At 62.3% G+C, this 17,465-nt stretch overlaps 3 protein-coding genes and 1 long non-coding RNA gene across 8 annotated transcripts; 2 read left to right on the forward strand and 2 right to left on the reverse strand.

The window, feature by feature from the left end:
• The first annotated feature begins 342 nt into the window (after positions 1 to 342).
• On the forward strand, positions 343 to 5,593 carry FAM131A (family with sequence similarity 131 member A). 2 transcript variants are annotated; one of them, XM_010716827.4, is made up of 6 exons: positions 343 to 969; positions 2,342 to 2,472; positions 2,898 to 2,991; positions 3,077 to 3,259; positions 3,770 to 3,898; positions 4,022 to 5,593. In XM_010716827.4, the coding sequence occupies exons 1-6, from the start codon at positions 939 to 941 to the stop codon at positions 4,480 to 4,482; spliced, it is 1,029 nt and encodes a 342-aa protein (XP_010715129.2). In that variant the 5' UTR covers positions 343 to 938; the 3' UTR covers positions 4,483 to 5,593. The 2 variants fall into 2 exon arrangements, with proteins under 2 accessions (XP_010715129.2, XP_085089563.1); XM_085233437.1 differs by having other exon boundaries at positions 347 to 969; positions 3,770 to 5,593.
• Positions 3,527 to 5,425, reverse strand: LOC146543646 (uncharacterized). The gene is made up of 2 exons (XR_014885723.1): positions 5,292 to 5,425; positions 3,527 to 4,407 (listed from the first exon to the last, which is right to left on the reverse strand). It is a non-coding gene; the product is annotated as an uncharacterized LOC146543646 (long non-coding RNA).
• A 170-nt stretch (positions 5,594 to 5,763) lies between the features above and the next one.
• Positions 5,764 to 7,053, forward strand: LOC100543786 (heat shock protein beta-7-like). Its single transcript, XM_003209176.5, has 3 exons — positions 5,764 to 5,950; positions 6,479 to 6,630; positions 6,743 to 7,053. Exons 1-3 carry the CDS (start codon positions 5,824 to 5,826, stop codon positions 6,953 to 6,955), a joined length of 492 nt encoding a protein of 163 aa, XP_003209224.2. The 5' UTR covers positions 5,764 to 5,823; the 3' UTR covers positions 6,956 to 7,053.
• On the reverse strand, positions 7,016 to 17,114 carry CLCN2 (chloride voltage-gated channel 2). 4 transcript variants are annotated; one of them, XM_085233433.1, is made up of 24 exons: positions 16,956 to 17,114; positions 13,552 to 13,708; positions 13,104 to 13,235; positions 12,896 to 13,024; positions 12,495 to 12,577; positions 12,285 to 12,362; positions 12,134 to 12,212; positions 11,477 to 11,602; positions 11,316 to 11,400; positions 11,139 to 11,240; positions 10,952 to 11,036; positions 10,718 to 10,873; positions 10,362 to 10,431; positions 10,138 to 10,248; positions 9,687 to 9,900; positions 9,485 to 9,618; positions 9,244 to 9,401; positions 9,066 to 9,171; positions 8,925 to 8,998; positions 8,403 to 8,453; positions 7,979 to 8,017; positions 7,798 to 7,902; positions 7,640 to 7,726; positions 7,016 to 7,567 (listed from the first exon to the last, which is right to left on the reverse strand). In XM_085233433.1, the coding sequence occupies exons 1-24, from the start codon at positions 17,007 to 17,009 to the stop codon at positions 7,376 to 7,378; spliced, it is 2,607 nt and encodes an 868-aa protein (XP_085089559.1). In that variant the 5' UTR covers positions 17,010 to 17,114; the 3' UTR covers positions 7,016 to 7,375. The 4 variants fall into 4 exon arrangements, with proteins under 4 accessions (XP_085089559.1, XP_019474643.1, XP_010715131.1 ...); XM_019619098.3 differs by having other exon boundaries at positions 12,444 to 12,577; XM_010716829.4 differs by lacking the exon at positions 8,403 to 8,453 and having other exon boundaries at positions 12,444 to 12,577.
• Between the last annotated feature and the right edge of the window lie 351 nt (positions 17,115 to 17,465).

The following is a 17,465-nucleotide window of genomic DNA, read 5'->3' on the forward strand; positions in this document are numbered from 1 at the left end:
GCTCTGGGATGTAGGTCACTGTGGGGTGTCCTGGGGTCGAGGTGGCCCCTGGTGTGGGGTTGGTTCTATCTGGGGCTGGTGTTGGCTATGTTGGGCTGCTGCTTGCTGAGTCACCCTGGCCATAGCCTGGAGGGCCCAGAATAATTAACCAAAGGCTGTTCCCCAGATTAGAGGCTGATCTGGCTGAGCTGCAGCCCCGGCAGCGTTTAATGCTGGGAAGCATTTGGCAGGGAACGGCTGAGCAGGGCTCCTGGGAGCCGTGGCGACAGGGCTCCCCCTGCCCAGGAGCCGGCGAGGGCCGAGGTCCCCTGGGCCGGGGCGGCACCCGGCAGTGCCGTCAGTAGGTTCCAGAGTGAGCAGCCCCCTGCCTGCGGCGGGCTGCTCGAGGTTTGGGGCGTATAGTGCGGCCTCCGGCTTGGCTCCTGGGGGGCGGTGATGCCAGAGGGTCCCCTGCTCTGCGTCTCCCTGGGGGGGGCCCGGCTGCTCTTTGGGGCGGGCGCTGTCCGCGGTGCTGGCACGGCGCTCTCCGCGGTGTCCGGCCTTCTTCCCATCCTCCTCCTCCTCTTCCTCGTCTTCCTCCCTCCCCCTCATCCTCTTCCTCCGCCCCCCCCCTTCCTCCATCCTCCATCTGCCTTCATCCCTCCGCTCCTCTCTCCTTCTCCTCAGCCTTCCTCTCCTTCCCTTCCTCCTCCTCCCTCTCCTCCTCTTCCTCCCCGTCTCCCCGCCTCCCCTCTCTCCCTCCTCTTCCTCCCCCAGCAGTGACGTCTCTGGACGTGCCCGGTACCGGCCCGGCTCACAGCACCGTTCGGGGCTCCGGGCCCGGTGTCACCGTCCCGGAGGGGCTGCGGGCACCGCCTGGGGCCGCCCATGCGGTCGGGGGGCGATGCGGAGGGCACGGAGCCGGCGGTAGTGCCCGCACCGGGGCCCCCCCCGGGAGCATGGGCTGCATCGGCTCCAAAACTACCATCGGTGGGTGAGCGTCGCCGGCATGGGGCTGCGGGGGGGGGCCGTGTTTGGAGCCGAGGGGGGATATAGGGAACGTATAGAGTCTTGGAGGCATTGAGGGGGGGGTTGCGTGGGTTATGGAGAAGCTGCTTTTGGGGATCCTGGAAGCTTTGGGGGTGGGGCTGATGCAGTGAGGATAGTGTGGGGTGGTTATGGGGCGTGGAGAGTTGTGGGGGCTGTAGGGTCTGGGAAGAGGGTGCATAGAGTTATAAGTACGCAGTACAGGAAGGATATGGGGATCTCAGGGTTGCTGGGAGGCTTGGGAATTTATAGAGGAATGGGGGTCACTGGGGGGGATATGGAGAATTGGGGGTACCGGAGGACTTGGAATCTATAGGGGGGTGAGGGGGCATAGAAGACTTAGGGACGCTGCTTGAGAGGAGTCAAGGGGCTCAGGGAGTGAGGAGAGAGAAGGAATGATGGGCAGGTGGGGGGCTATGCAGGGACTGTGGGGGAGCCATGGGCTATTTGGGGATTCAGGGGTTGGGCAAGAGTTATGGGGCAGGGTATTTCTCGGGGGGCTGTGGGGGTGTGGGAAGCTATGAGAGTTGGTGGGGTTTACTTGGGGTCTGGGGGGCTATGGCGGCTGACAGAGGTGGAGGCAATGGGTGGTTGTGGGACTGTGTTGACCCCAGGCTGGGGCTGGTACAGGCATGGTGGGGCTGTCCTGGAGGTGTCTATGCTGGGAGGGTCACCCAGGGGTGCCTCTGCCCATAGCTGATGGGGGGGTGGTGCCATCAGCAGCTTCCCCTGAAGCCAGACTGGAGTCGAGGAGCACTCATGGAGTCCCCCCATATCCCACCCCATGGCCACTTCACATCAGCCCAATACGCCTCAGAGCACGGAAATGAGGCTCTTCCCCAGCCCCTGGGGTCCACTGCCTGGTTAGGAGCTGCAGTGCATTGGGAAACCCCCCCCAACACTGACACTGGGGTGTCAGTGCTGGAGGGAGTGTGTACCCCCCTATTTAGTGCCGTAGAGCTGGTGCAGAAGTACACCCCCTAGAACAGCCTGTCCCGAGCTCCCTATGCCTTAAACTCTACCCCAACCCAATGATATCCTACCTGCCTTGGTCCCATCCCAGGGACACCCAGCTGAGTGCCGCCACCCGCACTGTCCCCACCCCATCCCCGTTCCTGGGCGCGCGCATCCTGAGCTCCCACAACCCGGGCCAAGGCAGGCCGTGTTCCCACTCCCGGTGCCAGCCTGGTGCCGCTGACACAGGCGGAAGAGCTGCCCGGCCGTGAGTCACCCAGTGCCGCAGCGCCGGTGCTCCGTGCAATGAGATGCACCTGGCCTCAGCTGGGCAGATGGAGGCACTGAGCTCTCCCCGCAGTGGCCGTGGACACGACCCTGTGCGTGGAGTGGAAGGAGGTGAAAGCACTGTCCCCGCTGCGAGCCGCCCGACCGGCCCCATTGCCCCGCCTGTTGCGCCAGGCCTCCTTCGACAGCCAGGACTTCCTCGAGGTACCGCCGCACCGGGGCCCCGCTGCCCGCCCTGCCTGGCCCCACAACCGGCTCACAGCCGGCTCTGACGTCAGCCCTGAGCTGGGCTGTATCCTGGGAGAAATCAGTCCACGGCGCCGCGTTACCATGGCAATACGAGTTGTTGCGCGCCTCCAAATCCCACATTGCTTCCCCATGGCCGTGGGCACAGGGATTGGGAAGGGATGCCCCAGCACAGCGGGTGCACCAACAACCTTGCACATGTGTGTATGCATGAGCCACGCTCAGTCGCACCATCTACAGAGAGCAGAGCACGTGTGCATATATGCAAGTGTACACGCACAACAGCTGTATGTGCATCAGTGCAAGTGCACGTGTGCATCACCACAGCAATGGGAGCGGGCACTTAGTGCATGCACAGCGTGACACCCCTGCCCACACCATAGGTCAATGTTGAAGACACTGTCGAGATGCTGCCCAAGTCGCGGCGTGCGCTGACCATCCAGGAGATCGCCGCCCTGGCCCGCTCCTCACTGCATGGTAACTGCCCTGGGAAATGGGGGCACTAGGGAGGGTGGTGGGCTCCCTGCATTGTCTCTGTGGTGCTGATATGGTGTTGCTCCAGGCATCTCGCAGGTAGTGAAGGAGCATGTGACAAAGCCAACGGCCATGGCGCAGGGCCGCGTCGCACACCTCATCGAGTGGAAGGGCTGGTGCAAACCCGTGGAGCCACCCGCTGCGCTAGAGAGCGCCTTCAATTCCTACTGCCACCTGAGCGAGGGCGAGCAGGAGGCACGCTTTGCTGCAGGTGGGCACTGCGTGGAGTCTCCATGTCTCCATCCATCCACCCATCTACCCATCCATCCATCACCATGTCCCCGCTCATCCATTCATCCCCACGCACCTGCTCATCCATCTTCTATCCATCCTCCATCCATGCACCCATCCATCTATCCCTCCCATGTCCCCGCCTACCCACCCATCCATACTTCCATCCCCACGTCTTTACCCACCCACTCATCCATCCATCCATCCATCCATCCATCTATCCATCCATCCATTCATAATTCTTCTTGTCCCCTCTCATCCATTCTTTCTTCTGTCCATCCCTCCATCTATCCCCATGTCTCCATCCACCTGTCCCCATCCATCTGCCATCCACCTCCATGTCCCTATCCATCCATCTATCCTATCCATGGATGAGGTGCCCTATCCTAGACATTTTGTCCCTGCTGTGCTGATGTCCTCCCCCATGCTCACTGCTGGCTGTGTGGGGGTTTGTGCCATCTCCCACTGTGACCACACTGTCCCGTGCCAGGCGTGGCAGAGCAGTTTGCCATTGCTGAGGCCAAGCTGCGTGCCTGGTCCTCAGTGGATGGGGATGACTCCAACGATGAGTCCTACGATGAGGACTTCATGCCATCCTCGGAGAGCTCCCTGCCAGCCGGTGAGCACCCTGGGGACCTGTGGACTGGGGGCAGTGTCCTGCTGCCAGGACTTCCCATGGTGCCACCGTGGGGCTGGCAGTCATTGGGATTCCTGGCTATGGGGCTGCCCGCTATTCCCGCAGAGCATCATCCCGGTGCAGCGCTGCTGCGGGACCTGCTGCGGGGCCACTTATGCCAGCTGGGAGCACGGCATGGCTCCTGTGAGCCTGAGAGTGACTCGTCGCACACGCTGTCCCCCGAAACCCTCTGCTCCAGCCTCTGCAGCCTGGAGATGGTGTCCCCCTCCGAACTCACTGCCAAACTGCTGGGCTCCCTGGGGGGTGAGCTGCCCCCCCCGAGCAGCCAAAGTGCCTTGCGGGGTCTGGTATGGCCCCGCTGCCAGGACTCGCTGTCCCCCATGCCCTATGCCGAGGCCTGCCTCTCGCCTGCCGAGGACGAGGTGGTGCTGAGCAAGGACTTCACGCTCCGCCGCAAAATCTCTGACGTTGCCTCCTCCGGGGTGGTGTCACTGGAGGAGGAAGAGGAGAAGGAGGAGGAAGAGGAGGAGGAGGAGGAGGAGGAGGAGGAGGCTGAAGAGCCGTGATGCCCTGCAGGGACCCTGCCTCTCCCCAGCACCGTGCCCCCCAAGACTGATGGGACCCGAAGCTGTGGGGCTGGCAGTCCGCATGCATCCCCTTGCCACCTCTTCTTGGGCACGGAGCCCCCCATCCTGTTGGCACAGCTGAACCTTTCTGGGCTAAACCCACAGTGCCCCCACTCTGGACCAGGGCTGGGGTGGGAGTTGGGGCACAGAGGCTCTTCTCCTTGCTCCCCGATGAATTTTATACTGTGAACTGCTGCCTTTGGACACGGGGTTCAGGAGGGGGCCAGGGGGGTGCCGATGTGCCACGGTGATGGAGGTTTCTATGCTTTTGTATGCACGTGGGGGCTGACATGGGGAGGCTGTGGGTGGGAGTGGGATGGGCATGACACCCTCCCTGTGGGAGTATCCCCAACCAGCCCGATGGTAGGGGCCCCCAGGTCTGATGTGGGCCAACCCAGGATGTGTGACAGGTCCCATGACTGATGTCCCTGTCCCCAAGTTGCTCACCCCTAGCAGGGAACCAAGTGCCTACATGGAGGTGATCGCCCCCCCTCGTTGTATCTGGAGGGGTGACACCCCAGTACAGGACCCCCAGCTGTCCGGGCACACCGTTTGGGGGAAGGAATGCCAATTTTCACTGATGCTTGCCCTCCCTTCCTGCATGGCACTTGTTCTTGTGGGGCCACTTGCCCACTGCATGCTACCCCTTGCCCCCCCATCCCTGCACCCCTCTATGCCCTTTGCTCCCATGCTGCCACACACCCCCAACTCTGCCCTGTGCCACCCAGTTCCTGTCGTGGGACCCCCACCTCTGCATGACCAAGCTGCTGGGGGGGGCTGATGCCACGGTGAGGGGCTCCCTGCCCCCTGCCCCCTGTGCCACCACTGCGTATAGGGACATCAGCAACCCAGAGCAGGACCCGGGGATCCTGGCCCCAAAACCTACAGTGGGATGGGGAGAAAGGGGTATTTGTGTGCATGCACCTCTGAGGGGGTATGTGCACATGGGTACATCTCCACGGGGTGCCGGGATCTACCCCATACCAGGGTGCCCCTGCCCCTGCCTCCATCCCACCTGCCCTCCAATAAAATCAGTGGTGTGAGTGCTGCACATCTGCGTCTCCTTGCAGGAGAGGGGCCCTGGTGGGGTGGCAGGATGGCGGTGACAGCAGCGCCTCCTGCATGTCCCCCCATAGGGTGATAGAGAGGCCTCGGCTGTTATCTCGCATTCCTGGCCAGGCTACCGGGCTAATTATGGGCATGTGGCAGCAGCACCCGGCCATCCCCCTGCCCTGTGCGGGGTACTGGGGATAGGTTGGGCGGCGGCAGTGGCACAGTGACATGGCATCGCTCAGCTCAGCTGCTACGTACCGTGCTGAGCACATCAGCACCTACAGCCAGGGGCTGGGTGCCGGCGAGCCCCACTTCGAGGGGGAGCGGTACCACTACGACACCTTCAGGTACCCAGGTATGGGGTTTGGGTTGGGGGACCCCAAAATGCAGTCTGCTGCCCTGTGCTCAGGTACTGCCTACCTGAGTGCCCCACAGACTGTCTTGCATCTCCCCTCCCAGCCCCCCAGGTGAGTCCCTTCAAGGGCTTCCCAGGGTCACGGTGTCCCCTGTTCTCCCCTCCCTAAACCTTACAGAGCCTCCCAGTGCCCCCAGACACCTCCATGCCTCTTTCTTCCCCAACCCCAATCTTCCTGGGAGCCCTTATGTCCCCCCAGCCCCTGTGCACCCAGATACTCAAGGTGACCCAGATTCACCCTTTCAGAGCCCTCACAGTAACACCCCCCTTCCCCGCCCCGCCCAGCCTTCTTTCCCCAGACTTTTCTGGCCATCCCCTACGTGTCCCCCCGTCCTCAGGCCACCCCATATTCCCTTCCCATACCCCACTTCTCTCTGAAGTCCCTCCATTGATCTCAACCCTCTATTCCCCCTCACCTCCCATTCCCTGCATGTTCTGCCCCACACCCCTATTCCTGAATCCCTGCAGGTTCCCCAGGCACCGTGTGCCCCTACACCCTGGGCACATGGGTGCAGGTGCAGGGTGAAACCTACCAGGTGGTGGCCGACGTCAGCCAGTTCGATCCTCCTGACATTGTGGTGACCACCTCCAACGGCCACGTTGCCATCTGGGCTGAGAAGGTGAGGAACCCTTCCTCCCTCCCCAAATACCATCATTTGTACCGGGCTAACTGGGAAGCAGCCTGCTGCCCGCCTACCACACATGACCATTTTATGCCACTGTGCCATGCAGGTGGCAGAGGACGGCACGGTATGTGACACTTTCACCCACCAGTGCCGGCTGCCTGAGGACACGGACCCGCTGTCGGTGAGCTGTGCCCTGACCGATGCTGGCATGCTGGTCATAACCGCCTGGCGTCGTGCCGGTGCCCGTCCCGGTGAGATGCCGCAGCCGCTGTACCGCAGCGAGGCAACACTGAGTGCGGGAACAGCACGGGGACACTAATGGTGACCGTGCCCTGGGGCTTGGTGTCCCCTGCACACCTCCATGCTCTGGCAAGGTGGCTGTTTATAAAGTCCTTTAATTAAATTAATATAAAAATCTCTGTATTTACACAGGGGGATGCACAGTGGAGGGGTTGCAGGGTCCCCGTTCCTGGCACTGAGGCACTGGAGAGGCGGCGATGACCTCTCTTGTCCCCATGTCCCTTGACCCAATGTTTAGGGACACTGGGGTGTCCATGGGTGCCGTGCTGGGGGGCGACGGGGCTGGGAGGGGGCAGAGGTAGCAACAGGGGAAGCCCCGGGGCATGAGCAGGTTGGAGGGGCACCTGGCCACCCCATGGCACTGAAAGGAGGATGCCCATGTCCCCCATAGGGAGCCCCCGCAGCACCCCTGACAGAGGGTAGGGGTTTGGTATCACCATCACTTGCTGGTGTCCCCATCATCAGGGCTGGCCTCGCGGGGCATGGGGTGGTGCTGGTGGCGGTCCCAGAGCTGGCGCAGGTCGGTGGTGTCCAGCTCACCCGCACTGGTGCTGCTGCGGCGGAAGCTGGCGAGCGGTGGCAACACCTTCACCCCCTTGGCGGTCAGTGAGCCCTCGATGGCTTTGCGCAGCTGTGGGGCACCCCAGTGTCATCAGCGGGCAAATGGGGTGTCCCTGTCCCTGTGCTCTGCCCCTCTCCTCACCTCCTTGAGGGACACCATGCCCACCAGGCGCCCGATGCTGGTGACGTATGCGTGGTCCAAGCCCAGTAGTGAGAAGATGGTGTGGGTCTGTAGGAAAACAGGGGCTCGGTGGGGTACGCAGCGGGGAGTTGGGGGGGGGGGACGCAGCAGGGGCCCACCTTGTGCAGAGAGGTGCGCTCCACCAGCTGGAAGGGTGCGGGGTCAATCTGGGCGCTGCTGAAGTCCACATTCTGCTCCAGCTGCTGCTCTTCCCAGTCCAGGATCTGGGGCACAGGGAGCACGCTGTTGGACTCAGCCCCATGGCACAGCCCCAAACGCAATCCCCCAGCATGGGCTCACCTCTGCCGGCGTCATCCTGTCCCCCAGGTCCAGGTCCTCCTGTGGGAGAGGTGGAATGACACCGTGCCAGGCGAGCCCAATGGGGTTATGTGGGAGAACGTGATTGGGCATGCCCAGCTTGTGATTGGTGGAGAGAATGCAGCCTGGGTTGTGATTGGTGGAGGAAAGTGAGGGAAATTCGACTGCTGCGATTGGCTAAGAGGATTCATGCTAAGATTGGCCGAGCAGATTTGGGATTGAAAGTTCCCGCGCCCTGATTGGCCAAGCAGAAATCAGGACGCATCTGAGATTGTCTACGCAGACACAGACCAAACGTGGTTGGCCAAGTGGAATTGTGCCAGGCCATGATTGGTTGAGAGGATTCAGGCTGGCCTCCAATTGGCTGAGAGCAGCTTTGCCCAGGCTACCACTGGCTGCAGCTTACCGTGACGGAAATGCGGACGTGCTTGGCCTTGCGAGGGGCCTGGCCCTGCGCCTGGCACCATGTGGGAGAGATGGTGTTAGGGGGCATGGCATGGCAGGGGGCAGGCTGGGACAAGCAGAGACAGGACGGGATGGGATAGGGCAAATAGGGATGGATATGGGGTGGGTCAAATAGAGATGGGATGGATATGGGATGGGAAGGGTCAAGTAGGAATGGGATGGAGTGGGATGGGATGAGAATAGTTAAATAGAGATGGGATGGGATGGGCAGGGGCAAATAGAGACAGGCAGGGTCAACTGCAGACAAGACTGGCACAGTAAGAGTCAAGTAGGGATGGGATGGGATAAGAATGGGATGGAAAAGGTCAACTATGGATGGAAAGGGACAGACAGGGTCAGGCAGGGGAGAGAGATGGTGGGCAGGATGGGAAGGGTTAAATAGGGACAGGAAAGGCCTGGAGAAGGGATGGAGAGGGATGGGAAGGGATGGAGTAGTGAGGGACAAGCAGGGATGGGTGCTCACCTCAGCAGGCTCTGCAGCACTGTTGGCACAGAAGAGGCTCTTAAGGGCGATGCTGGAGCTGTCGGTGGCACTGGCTGCAGGAAGCAGAGGGGTCAGCGTGGGGCAGGGGGCTCCCAAGAGGGCTGTGGGGTGCTAAATCACCTGAGGGGCCATCAGCAGGGACGCTGGGCACCCGCTTCAATGCTGGCTTTAGGGGCTTGCGGGATCCGCTGCGTGTGGGAGTGAAGGAGGAAGCTTCAGTGCTGATCTGTGGGAGGGAAGGGATGGGGTCAGGGAGGCAAAAACACCTCGATGGGGGGATCCGGGGGCGGTTCCTCACCTGGAAGCAGACGCTGGCTTCGGAAAACCGGCGCCCATCATCAGCGCTCGCCCACGCCTTCTGCCGCAGGGCCTGGAGCCGGCGCTGGGGATGGAGCTGGTGGCCCAGCAGGGCCCCCACCTGTGCCCTTTCAATGGAACCCAGCAGGATCATGGACTCTGACCAAGAGGGGACACGTTGGAGGGAACAGCGCTGCAGGGACGTTGTGGACAAGATGGAGAAGCTTTCATGTGCCTCTTACCTGCTGAATCCACCAGCGCCAAGCTCTTCATCTTGGTGCTCTGCAGCACATGCTGCAGGTCCCGGTACTTGCAGTTGAGAGAGACGTAGGGAACATCCCGCACCATGATGTCCTCCACCCGCATGTTGTATTTCCTGCCCGGGGAAATGCACTCAGCACGTTGCCACACAGCGCTTGTGGTTGGGGGTGTGGGGACACTCACTCATGGTGCCCCCAGCCCAGCTCAGGGAGGTAGGGCAGCTTCTTGATGCGGATGATGCTGTCGTAAAGGGAGGGCTGGAGGCTTTGGGCCACCGCGTTGGCCAGGATGACAGCAATCATGACGGGCAGGATGTGTGAGATTTGCCCCGTCAGCTCAAAGACGATGACGGCAGTGGACACAGTGTGGGTAACAGCACCCGACAGCGCGGCCGCCCCTGCCAGCCCCAGGAGACATGGGCAGCTGTCTCATGGGGCTGTGTCCCATACCCTAGGGACATCCTTAGGACAATCCCACTGATGGGAGTCACCCGGGGACACCGACAGCTCTCTGGGAGGGGGATGGGAAGGACCAAGTAGGGATGGAAATGGATGGGATGGGATGGGATGGGATGGGATGGGATGGGATGGGATGGGATGGGATGGGATGGGGATGGGAAGGGTGCAGTGCTTACCCACCACGGCGTAGCCCCCTGGCACGATGCGGTAGGTGTTGCTGTCAGTGTGGATCCCATCAGGGAACCAGGCTGCCATGCTCTCCCCGACCAGCCGTCCAAAGGCTGCCCCTGCCCGCAGAGGGAGATTGTGGAGGCCATGGGCCTCTCCCAGGTCCCAACCCCATTTCTACATCTGCGCCATGTCCCTCCACAAAGAGTCATCAGGTGACCCTGTCCCTCACCAATGACGAAGACCGGCATGAAAGCCCCACAGGGCACTGGGATGGTGGTAGCCAGGGCTGACATCCAGAACTGCATGGGGGATATGAGCACGTGTTAATTGCCCTCCCCTTGGGCTGGCTCTCCTCCAGCACCAGCCCTAGAGCAGGAAGCTGGCATGGCACCATGCCAGGGGCACCCCGCCAGCACTCTCTGGTGGCACCCCAGCAGCTCTTTGCCAAGATCTCCTTGACAGCATATTCGTGGCACCCAGCCACCACCTTGGTGGCTGCAGGAGCAGCCACCCACTGTCTCCCAGGAACACCTTGGTGGCTCTTATCCAGCACCTCCCTGGTGGCATGCAGGAGGATGTACCCACCTTCATGAGGATGAAGACAACGAGAGTGACGAAGACGTTGGAGCGGGGATGTCGCCAGGCCTCCAGGATGCCCATGTACTCGAATTCATCACTGGGCTCCTGCTTGGCCCATGTCCGGTTGTCGAACAACGTCACCAGCGTGTCCTTCTGGGTGAGCTGGGGACACATGGGGCTGAGCTGGGTGCTGGTGGCCCAAGGGACCAATGCATTACCCCATAGCCACACCATAGCTACCTGTCCAGCCATGAACTGCCCAAAGCCGGGTGGGAAGGTCAACGTGGAGATGAGAAGTGTCACCAGGGCAGGGAACAGCAGGCGCCTGGCAGGGTGGCATGGAGGTGGTGACACCGGTGCAATCCCATCCCTGCCATCCCAGAGGGGACAGTTGCTCCCATGATGGTAGGGACCACTGGGCACCTACTTCTTCATCAAGAAGCGATTGATGGTCTTCTGTCGGCGCATGCACTGCACAATCTTGCGGTTGAGGTAGACAAAGAGAGCACCACCGAAACCGCTGGCGATCCTGGGCAGAGGTCGAGACTGAGTGCTCATGTCCACCACATGGATGTGGGATGGGGATGTGGGTGGACACACTCACCCGATGACGGCAAAGGCAGGCAGTTCCTGCAGGTCAAAGGGGAAGTCGAGGCGGAAGCGGGTTTTGAAGAGTGCTGTGATGGTCTCTGGGGGCACAGTGGGTGTGAGCGGGGCTGGGTGGGGGGACCCTGGTGTCCCCAGCCTCCCACCCCACGAGGGTACCTTCATCTTTGATCCAGACAGCCAGCACGCGGAAGATGAAGGCACTGAAGGTGGCAGCAAAGAAACCACGCCAATAGTTGCGGACAGCAAAGAAGGTGGAGGTGACCTCAATGCTGAACAGCACACCTGGCAGTGGAAGGAAGGACGAGAGGGGAGAGAGGAGAAAGGCAGACAGAGCCCAGGCGCCTGGCATGCTGCCCACCCAGAGCCCCATGGCCATGCTGCAATTCGGGGCTTCTTCAGCAAAGTGCACAGCTGTCTGTGCGAGCGAGAGGGCAGTGCAGGGACATGGGAAGTCATAGGGTAAGGGGAGACAGATGGCGCTGGGGCACACACACATGGATGGACAGATGGATGGATCGGGCAGCTCAGCACACACAGGACAAGGAAAGAGTCAGACAGCACAAACCTATGGGCAGGGCTCAGCGGGGCCAGAGCGGGGAGCTCCCTGGAGTGCAGCGCAGTGCAGTGAGGGAGAGGATGAGATGAGATGTTACACCTCTAGGAGGATGGTGCCTGCTTCTCCCTTTATCCTCTGCCCTGTGGGCACCCCAACTAGTGGTGCTGCCTCTGCTGTCCCTGTCCCCTGCCTGCTACTCTGGGTGGGATCCTGCTGGCCTCTCTGAGAGCAAGGGGTATGGGCTGGGGGGTCCCTACCTCCAATGGGGGCAGCGAAGCAGCAGCCGACACCGACAGCACAGGCAGCTGCAAGCATTTCGGTGTTCCTCGCCTCGTTCTGCAGGTAAGCATAAGCTGAATCAGTCCCAGCACTGCTGGAGCTCCCCAGATGCTATCTGTACCTACTCACCTCATAGATGCCCCCAAAGAAGGAGAGGAAGCGGCTGAGCAGGGCTGCACACATGCTGGCAATATGGACAAAGGGACCCTGTGGGGACAGCAGTGGGGGCTGACGTCTGTGCCCCCCACCCAGCCTGCTGCCTGCTCCAGCCATGGGAAGTGCCCTCACCTCCTTGCCCAGGGGCATGCCGCTACCCAGGGCACACGTCAGCCCAATCACCTTGGCCACGAAGGTCTTTAGGGTGAGATACTCCTTCAGGACGACACCCCGCAGGATAGTCTTCATCTCAGGGATCCCTGAGCCTGGCAGCATGGAGATAGTCCTGACCCACAGCCATGGGGGAAGCCCCTGTTCTGTAGTTCCGGGGTGCTCCCCAATACACTGTCATAGGGACCCATGTGAAGCCTTTCTCACAGTGCAGGTGAGACCCCTGGGAACATCTCCAGACCATGATGGGACACCCCAACCCATAGCCCTGCAGGAACCCCAATCCCACACCCTCGAGAGACTTTATAAAGACCATCCCTTGGATCTTGGAAGACCCCAGCCCCATAGTCTAGGTCACCCAGATTGTTCACAACCCAGGGAGGGGAGACCCCATTAGGGCTTATGCAACTTACCTACAGCCTGTGGAGCGAGGATCTGGGTGAAGCCAGCTGAGAAGGTGATGAGCACAGTGGGGTAGGTGACCCAGGCCAGATACTGCAGCATCGCATTGGTGTCCAGGCCCCCATACATCCACTTCTGAGCTATGGACACAGCGAGTTGCGGGCAGCAGGGGATGTGCCATTGCCCTGGGATGCCCATCACCCATCACTGCCCACTCACCTTGGAGGCAGGTGGCGATAGCAAAGTCCATGGCCCAGCTCACCAGTGCCATGACCAACCCCAGGAGGATGAGGAAAACCCAGTCCTCGCCCACCCTGGCGATGAAGAACCTCTGGCACCGCACAGCACAGCCTGCAGGCACAGCACAGGCTTAGTGCTGGGGATGGGCAGAGCAGCACAGCACAACATGCCCGAGTGCTGCCCCTTGGCAGAGCCCCAAGCAGAGCTGCCAGAGGGCCCCGTCCCTACTGCTGCCATCCGGTTATTTTGGGCCATTGTGTCCCCGCAGGTGGCATTGTCCTCGGCGCCAGTGTCCCATGACAGCAGGAGAAACCCTACCCACGGTGGCGGCAGCTGGGCGGGCAGTGGTGCCCAGAAGAGCATGTAGCTGCCTGGCCACAGTGCCAGGGGGCCGGTGTCCCCCCCGATACGTCCCCATCACCCTTACCACAGCAGGGGGCACAGCGTCCCTGGCTGTACTCCAGCAGCTCAGAGGGGCGGCGTGGCCGTGGGGTGCCACTGTCCTCATGCTCCTGTTTCAGCCGCAGCCGGGCTGCCTCATCCTTGGCGAAGGTGCCCAGGTCCTGTGTGTAGCGGCCATACATCTGGGGGAGTAAGAGCGGGAAGGGGAATCAGGGGGGTGGCACAGGCTTCTGGGCTGCAGGTGGGGAAACTGAGGCAGGGAAGCAGTGGACACGGTGCCAGCGCCGGGGTGGGGATCAATAGCAATTGTTTCGCCCACGCACCCAGCACAGTGCCTGGCCCCACTGGTACCAGTCCCCGGCCCTGCCCAGGTGCTCCAGCCATGGGTTGGGCTGCGGTAGGTGGGTGAGGGCATCTGGTGTCAGGAACACAGCCAGGTTGGCAGGGAGCTTCTCTGAGGCCCAATATTGGGGGTTGTGTCTCCTTTTGGTGCTGTTACATGGATTGGGATCCCCCCAAGGTGGGCACATATGTTCCAAGCTGAGCCCATGAGAGCAGCATAGGGCAGGGTGCACTCTTAGCCTCACAAAAAAAGGGGCATGGAGATTTAGGGTGCAAGGCACATAAGGACACTGTGCCCACTCGGGTGGCATATGGCACGTGTCCTGGCCCCTGGCACTGCCCCCTGTGCTCACTGTACCCGTCCTCCCTGCTGAGCTGGGGGCACTGGTCCCGCACTGTGGGCACTGCCAAGGGCTTGGTTGCTTGGTTTCCGCCTTGCTCCCCCCGCCATGACCTGAATGCCAAGCGCCAGAGGTTGGCTGGGCACAAAGGGAGGCTTCAGGGCCATGGGGGCCCTTGCCAAGCTCCCACGTTGGGGCGACGTGAGCCCCATGCCGATGCATGACCGCCCGCTGTGCCGCACGTGGCTGCCCCACAGCCCCTATCCCGGCACAGTGCCCAGTGGAGGGGCCATGGCACGGGTGGGCACTGTGCTTGGCACGTGCCGGCTCAAGCGGGGATGGCATAAAGGTGAATTTCTCGTGGGGCATCGCCCAGATCCCTCTGGTCAGGAGCAGAATGCAGCCAGTGTGGCGCCGGGTGGATTCTCTGCTGTCTGATACCTGGGTTAGGTTCGGTCCTGGGAGGGAAGAGGGAGGGCACAGCCATGTCTATCACCAACCCTGAAACTTAGGCACGGCTCTATGGAAATGTGCTGGGGGCTGCAGCTCAGCCTCCTCGGGGGCTGCATTCAGCATCGCGTGCCAGAGGAGGACCCCAGCCCTGCACGGTGCTTGGTGTTCAAAGGCTCCCTTCGGGCGAAGCTTGTTTCCTCTGGAAGAACAAACGGCTCCGCACCCCAGGAGTTCTGTTGTTCTGCCAAGTGCCTGCCTCCCCCCAGCCCTATAGCTCCTCTTGTTCAGGATGGGGGCACCCCAGGCTGAGAGCCCCCTGTACCCCCTGCTGGGGGGGCTGGCACGCTGCCCCATGGGTCCCCAGCAGGATGCCCCTATAGCTGGAAGGGGTCCAACCTGGCAGGGGGGGGTTATAACCCCATTTGCCCCCAAACGCACCAACCCTGCTTAAAAAGAGGAAAGGGGCTGTGCCACACCAGCTGCAAACCCACAGACCAGGAATGGTGTGCCCCATAGCAGAGCCCAGCTGTCAGTGAGGGCCAGCAGTCCATTCTGCCTTCCTCCTCCTCCTCCTCCTCCTCCTCCTCCCGCTCGGGTTATTTTTCCACAAAGGCCTTTTGAAACACAAACAGCCCCGGGACTCCGGCCTCCGCCGCGAAGCAGCTGAACAATCACAGTGCCGGGCAGGCAGGGAGCGGGCACGGGGCGGGGGGGCTGGAGGGGGGCAAGCTGGGACATGGGCACGGGATGAGGTCTGTATTTTGGGACTGGTCTCCCGTGCCGTGCCTCCGGGCTGTGCCAGGCAGTGGTGCCTGCTGTGCCTGGGTGATGAGGTGTGCGGTGTGGCTGCTGGCATCGGCACTGCTGTGTCCCCAAACCACCCTATGCCACGGTAGATGGGGCACTGAGCACCCTGGCAGCAGTGCCCACAGCCTTGGCTCATGGTGCCAGTTGACATCTCCCCAGAATGTGCTCATGGGGAGTTTTAAAGGTGGGAAACATGGGGAGCAGAGACCCTAGCTCTTGGGCAGACGGAGAGGCTGGGGGGGGTCTGTGTCACGCTGCCCGTCTTAGCTGGGATCTAATCGGCTCCACGGTGAACAAGGGCAGTTTGTCAAGCTTAATCTTCCTCACTGGAGGCCCTTTGGTCCCTTGGCACATGGAGGGCACAGGAGGTAGCAAGGACCCCAGGCACCCTTAGCACCAGGTGGTTCCCATGGGCACCTGTCCCATACAGACTGTGGCCAGAGCCCGAGCCTGGCAGGAGCTGGTGGCACTGGGGAGGGCACCCGCCCTCCTGCTTGGCACGGGGGTGGCTTTTGGAAGCCAAGCACGAGGCTGTGGGATGGGTGCCCATACCCAGCCTCACCCACGTGGGCGGCTTCAGGAGCCCCGAGGCCACAGGGATGGGCACCCCGAGGTGTGGGTACCTCCCTGCCCGCAGGTGGGGAGGGCAAAGTCTGCTGGCACCACAGGGCTGCCCCGATGCCAGCCTTGTGCCTCTGCCCTCCTGCGGTAAGTGTGCTTGGGAAGAAGATGCAGAGGGCAGCCGGCACACAGGGCCATGGTGCCATGTGCCGGCTGGGCATGCCCTGCTCAAGGCTATGCAAATCCTACAGCTCTGGGTGCCCAGTAGCACTCAGCCCCTTCCCTGCCCTGCCTGAAGGCCTTTGCCAGGGCAAAGTACCCGTTTACTGAGCCGCACCGGGCACCGGCCCAAACAGAGACCATGGAGAAGTACCTTTGCCCGCAATGTCAGAGGGCTGTGGGCAACGGAGGGGCTGTGGGCACAGCAGGGAGGGAGGACACCCTGAGATGCCAGCAGGGAGGCCCTGAAGGTGACAGTTGTAAACATGGGGCTAAGGTTGCAGGCGGGGGAGATATGCTATCTTGGGGACAGAAAGCTGGGGCCAGGCACAGCATGGAGGATAAAGGGTGCCTGGGTGGTGTGAGGTACTTACAGGGGGTCACATCGCTCTGAGCTGAGGGCATGCTACTGCGGAGAGGTGTGCCCGGGGGTCCCACCACGGGGATGGGGGCTCCGATGGGTTTCCCTATTGCTGTGGGGCTGCGGGGCGGCACCGAGCGTCCCCCAGCGGCCCCCAGATGGAGACAGCCCCCAAGGCTCGGAGGACACGGTGGGATGAAGCAGGCGTCATGGGCGCTGCCCCTTCACAGAGCTCCTGGAGGGGGAGTATCACCCAAAACCGCCCCTCTCCCCGCGGCTTGCTGCAGTGCCCGCTGCCCCCCGCCGTGCCCGGTGCTCCCGGTGCCCGGTCCCGACGGCACTCACCAGGGTCTGCTCATACTGCAGCGCCCGCTGCTCCGCGCTCTCGGCGGAGGCCATGGCGCTCCCGGTGCTCCCGGTGCTCCTGGCCGTGCCGGTGCCGGTGCCCGCGGCAGCAGCAGCAGCTCCGCCCGGGGCCGTGCGGGGCGGACCCGAGGCATTGCCCGGGGGAGGGCCCGGCCGCGCTCCGCCTCCGCCGCTCCGACGGCGGCACCCGGCACCGGCACCGGGCAGCCGGGCACGGACCGAAGGGAAGCGCGGCGGGGGTCGCTCAGAGCCCTCTGGCCGCGGTGGCCCTGGGGACACGTGTTTCCATCCACGGGTACCTGGTGGGGTCTGGCAGCAGCCTTGTTGCAGAGTTTGGGGTTTGAACAGAGAGCTCCGTGCCCACGCCCACCCGTAGGGTCAGGGTTGGGGAGAGGAGCGCCCAATGTCTTGGCACCGCCAGCAAGGAAACGGGAACCGGGGATGCGCACAGGTTGTGGACACCCCAGCACCGTGAGGACCCATCGGAGG

This window comes from Meleagris gallopavo, chromosome 11, assembly GCF_905368555.1.
Source record: "Meleagris gallopavo chromosome 11, MGAL_WU_HG_1.1, whole genome shotgun sequence".
NCBI classification, from domain to species: Eukaryota; Metazoa; Chordata; class Aves; order Galliformes; family Phasianidae; genus Meleagris; species Meleagris gallopavo.

Coding starts and splice junctions, on each gene's coding strand:
- FAM131A (XM_085233437.1), top strand. CDS start 939: ATGGGCTGCATCGGCTCCAAAACTACCATCG. Junction 970..2,341: donor CGGCTCCAAAACTACCATCG/GTGGGTGAGCGT, acceptor CTCTCCCCGCAG/TGGCCGTGGACACGACCCTG. Junction 2,473..2,897: donor ACAGCCAGGACTTCCTCGAG/GTACCGCCGCAC, acceptor CCCACACCATAG/GTCAATGTTGAAGACACTGT.
- CLCN2 (XM_019619098.3), bottom strand. CDS start 17,009: ATGGCCTCCGCCGAGAGCGCGGAGCAGCGGGCGCTGCAGTATGAGCAG. Junction 13,236..13,551: donor ACGCTGTGCCCCCTGCTGTG/GTAAGGGTGATG, acceptor CTGTGCCTGCAG/GCTGTGCTGTGCGGTGCCAG. Junction 8,454..8,924: donor GTGCTGCAGAGCCTGCTGAG/GTGAGCACCCAT, acceptor ACATGGTGCCAG/GCGCAGGGCCAGGCCCCTCG.
- LOC100543786 (XM_003209176.5), top strand. CDS start 5,824: ATGGCATCGCTCAGCTCAGCTGCTACGTACCGTGCTGAGCACATCAGC. Junction 5,951..6,478: donor CGACACCTTCAGGTACCCAG/GTATGGGGTTTG, acceptor GAATCCCTGCAG/GTTCCCCAGGCACCGTGTGC. Junction 6,631..6,742: donor TTGCCATCTGGGCTGAGAAG/GTGAGGAACCCT, acceptor TGTGCCATGCAG/GTGGCAGAGGACGGCACGGT.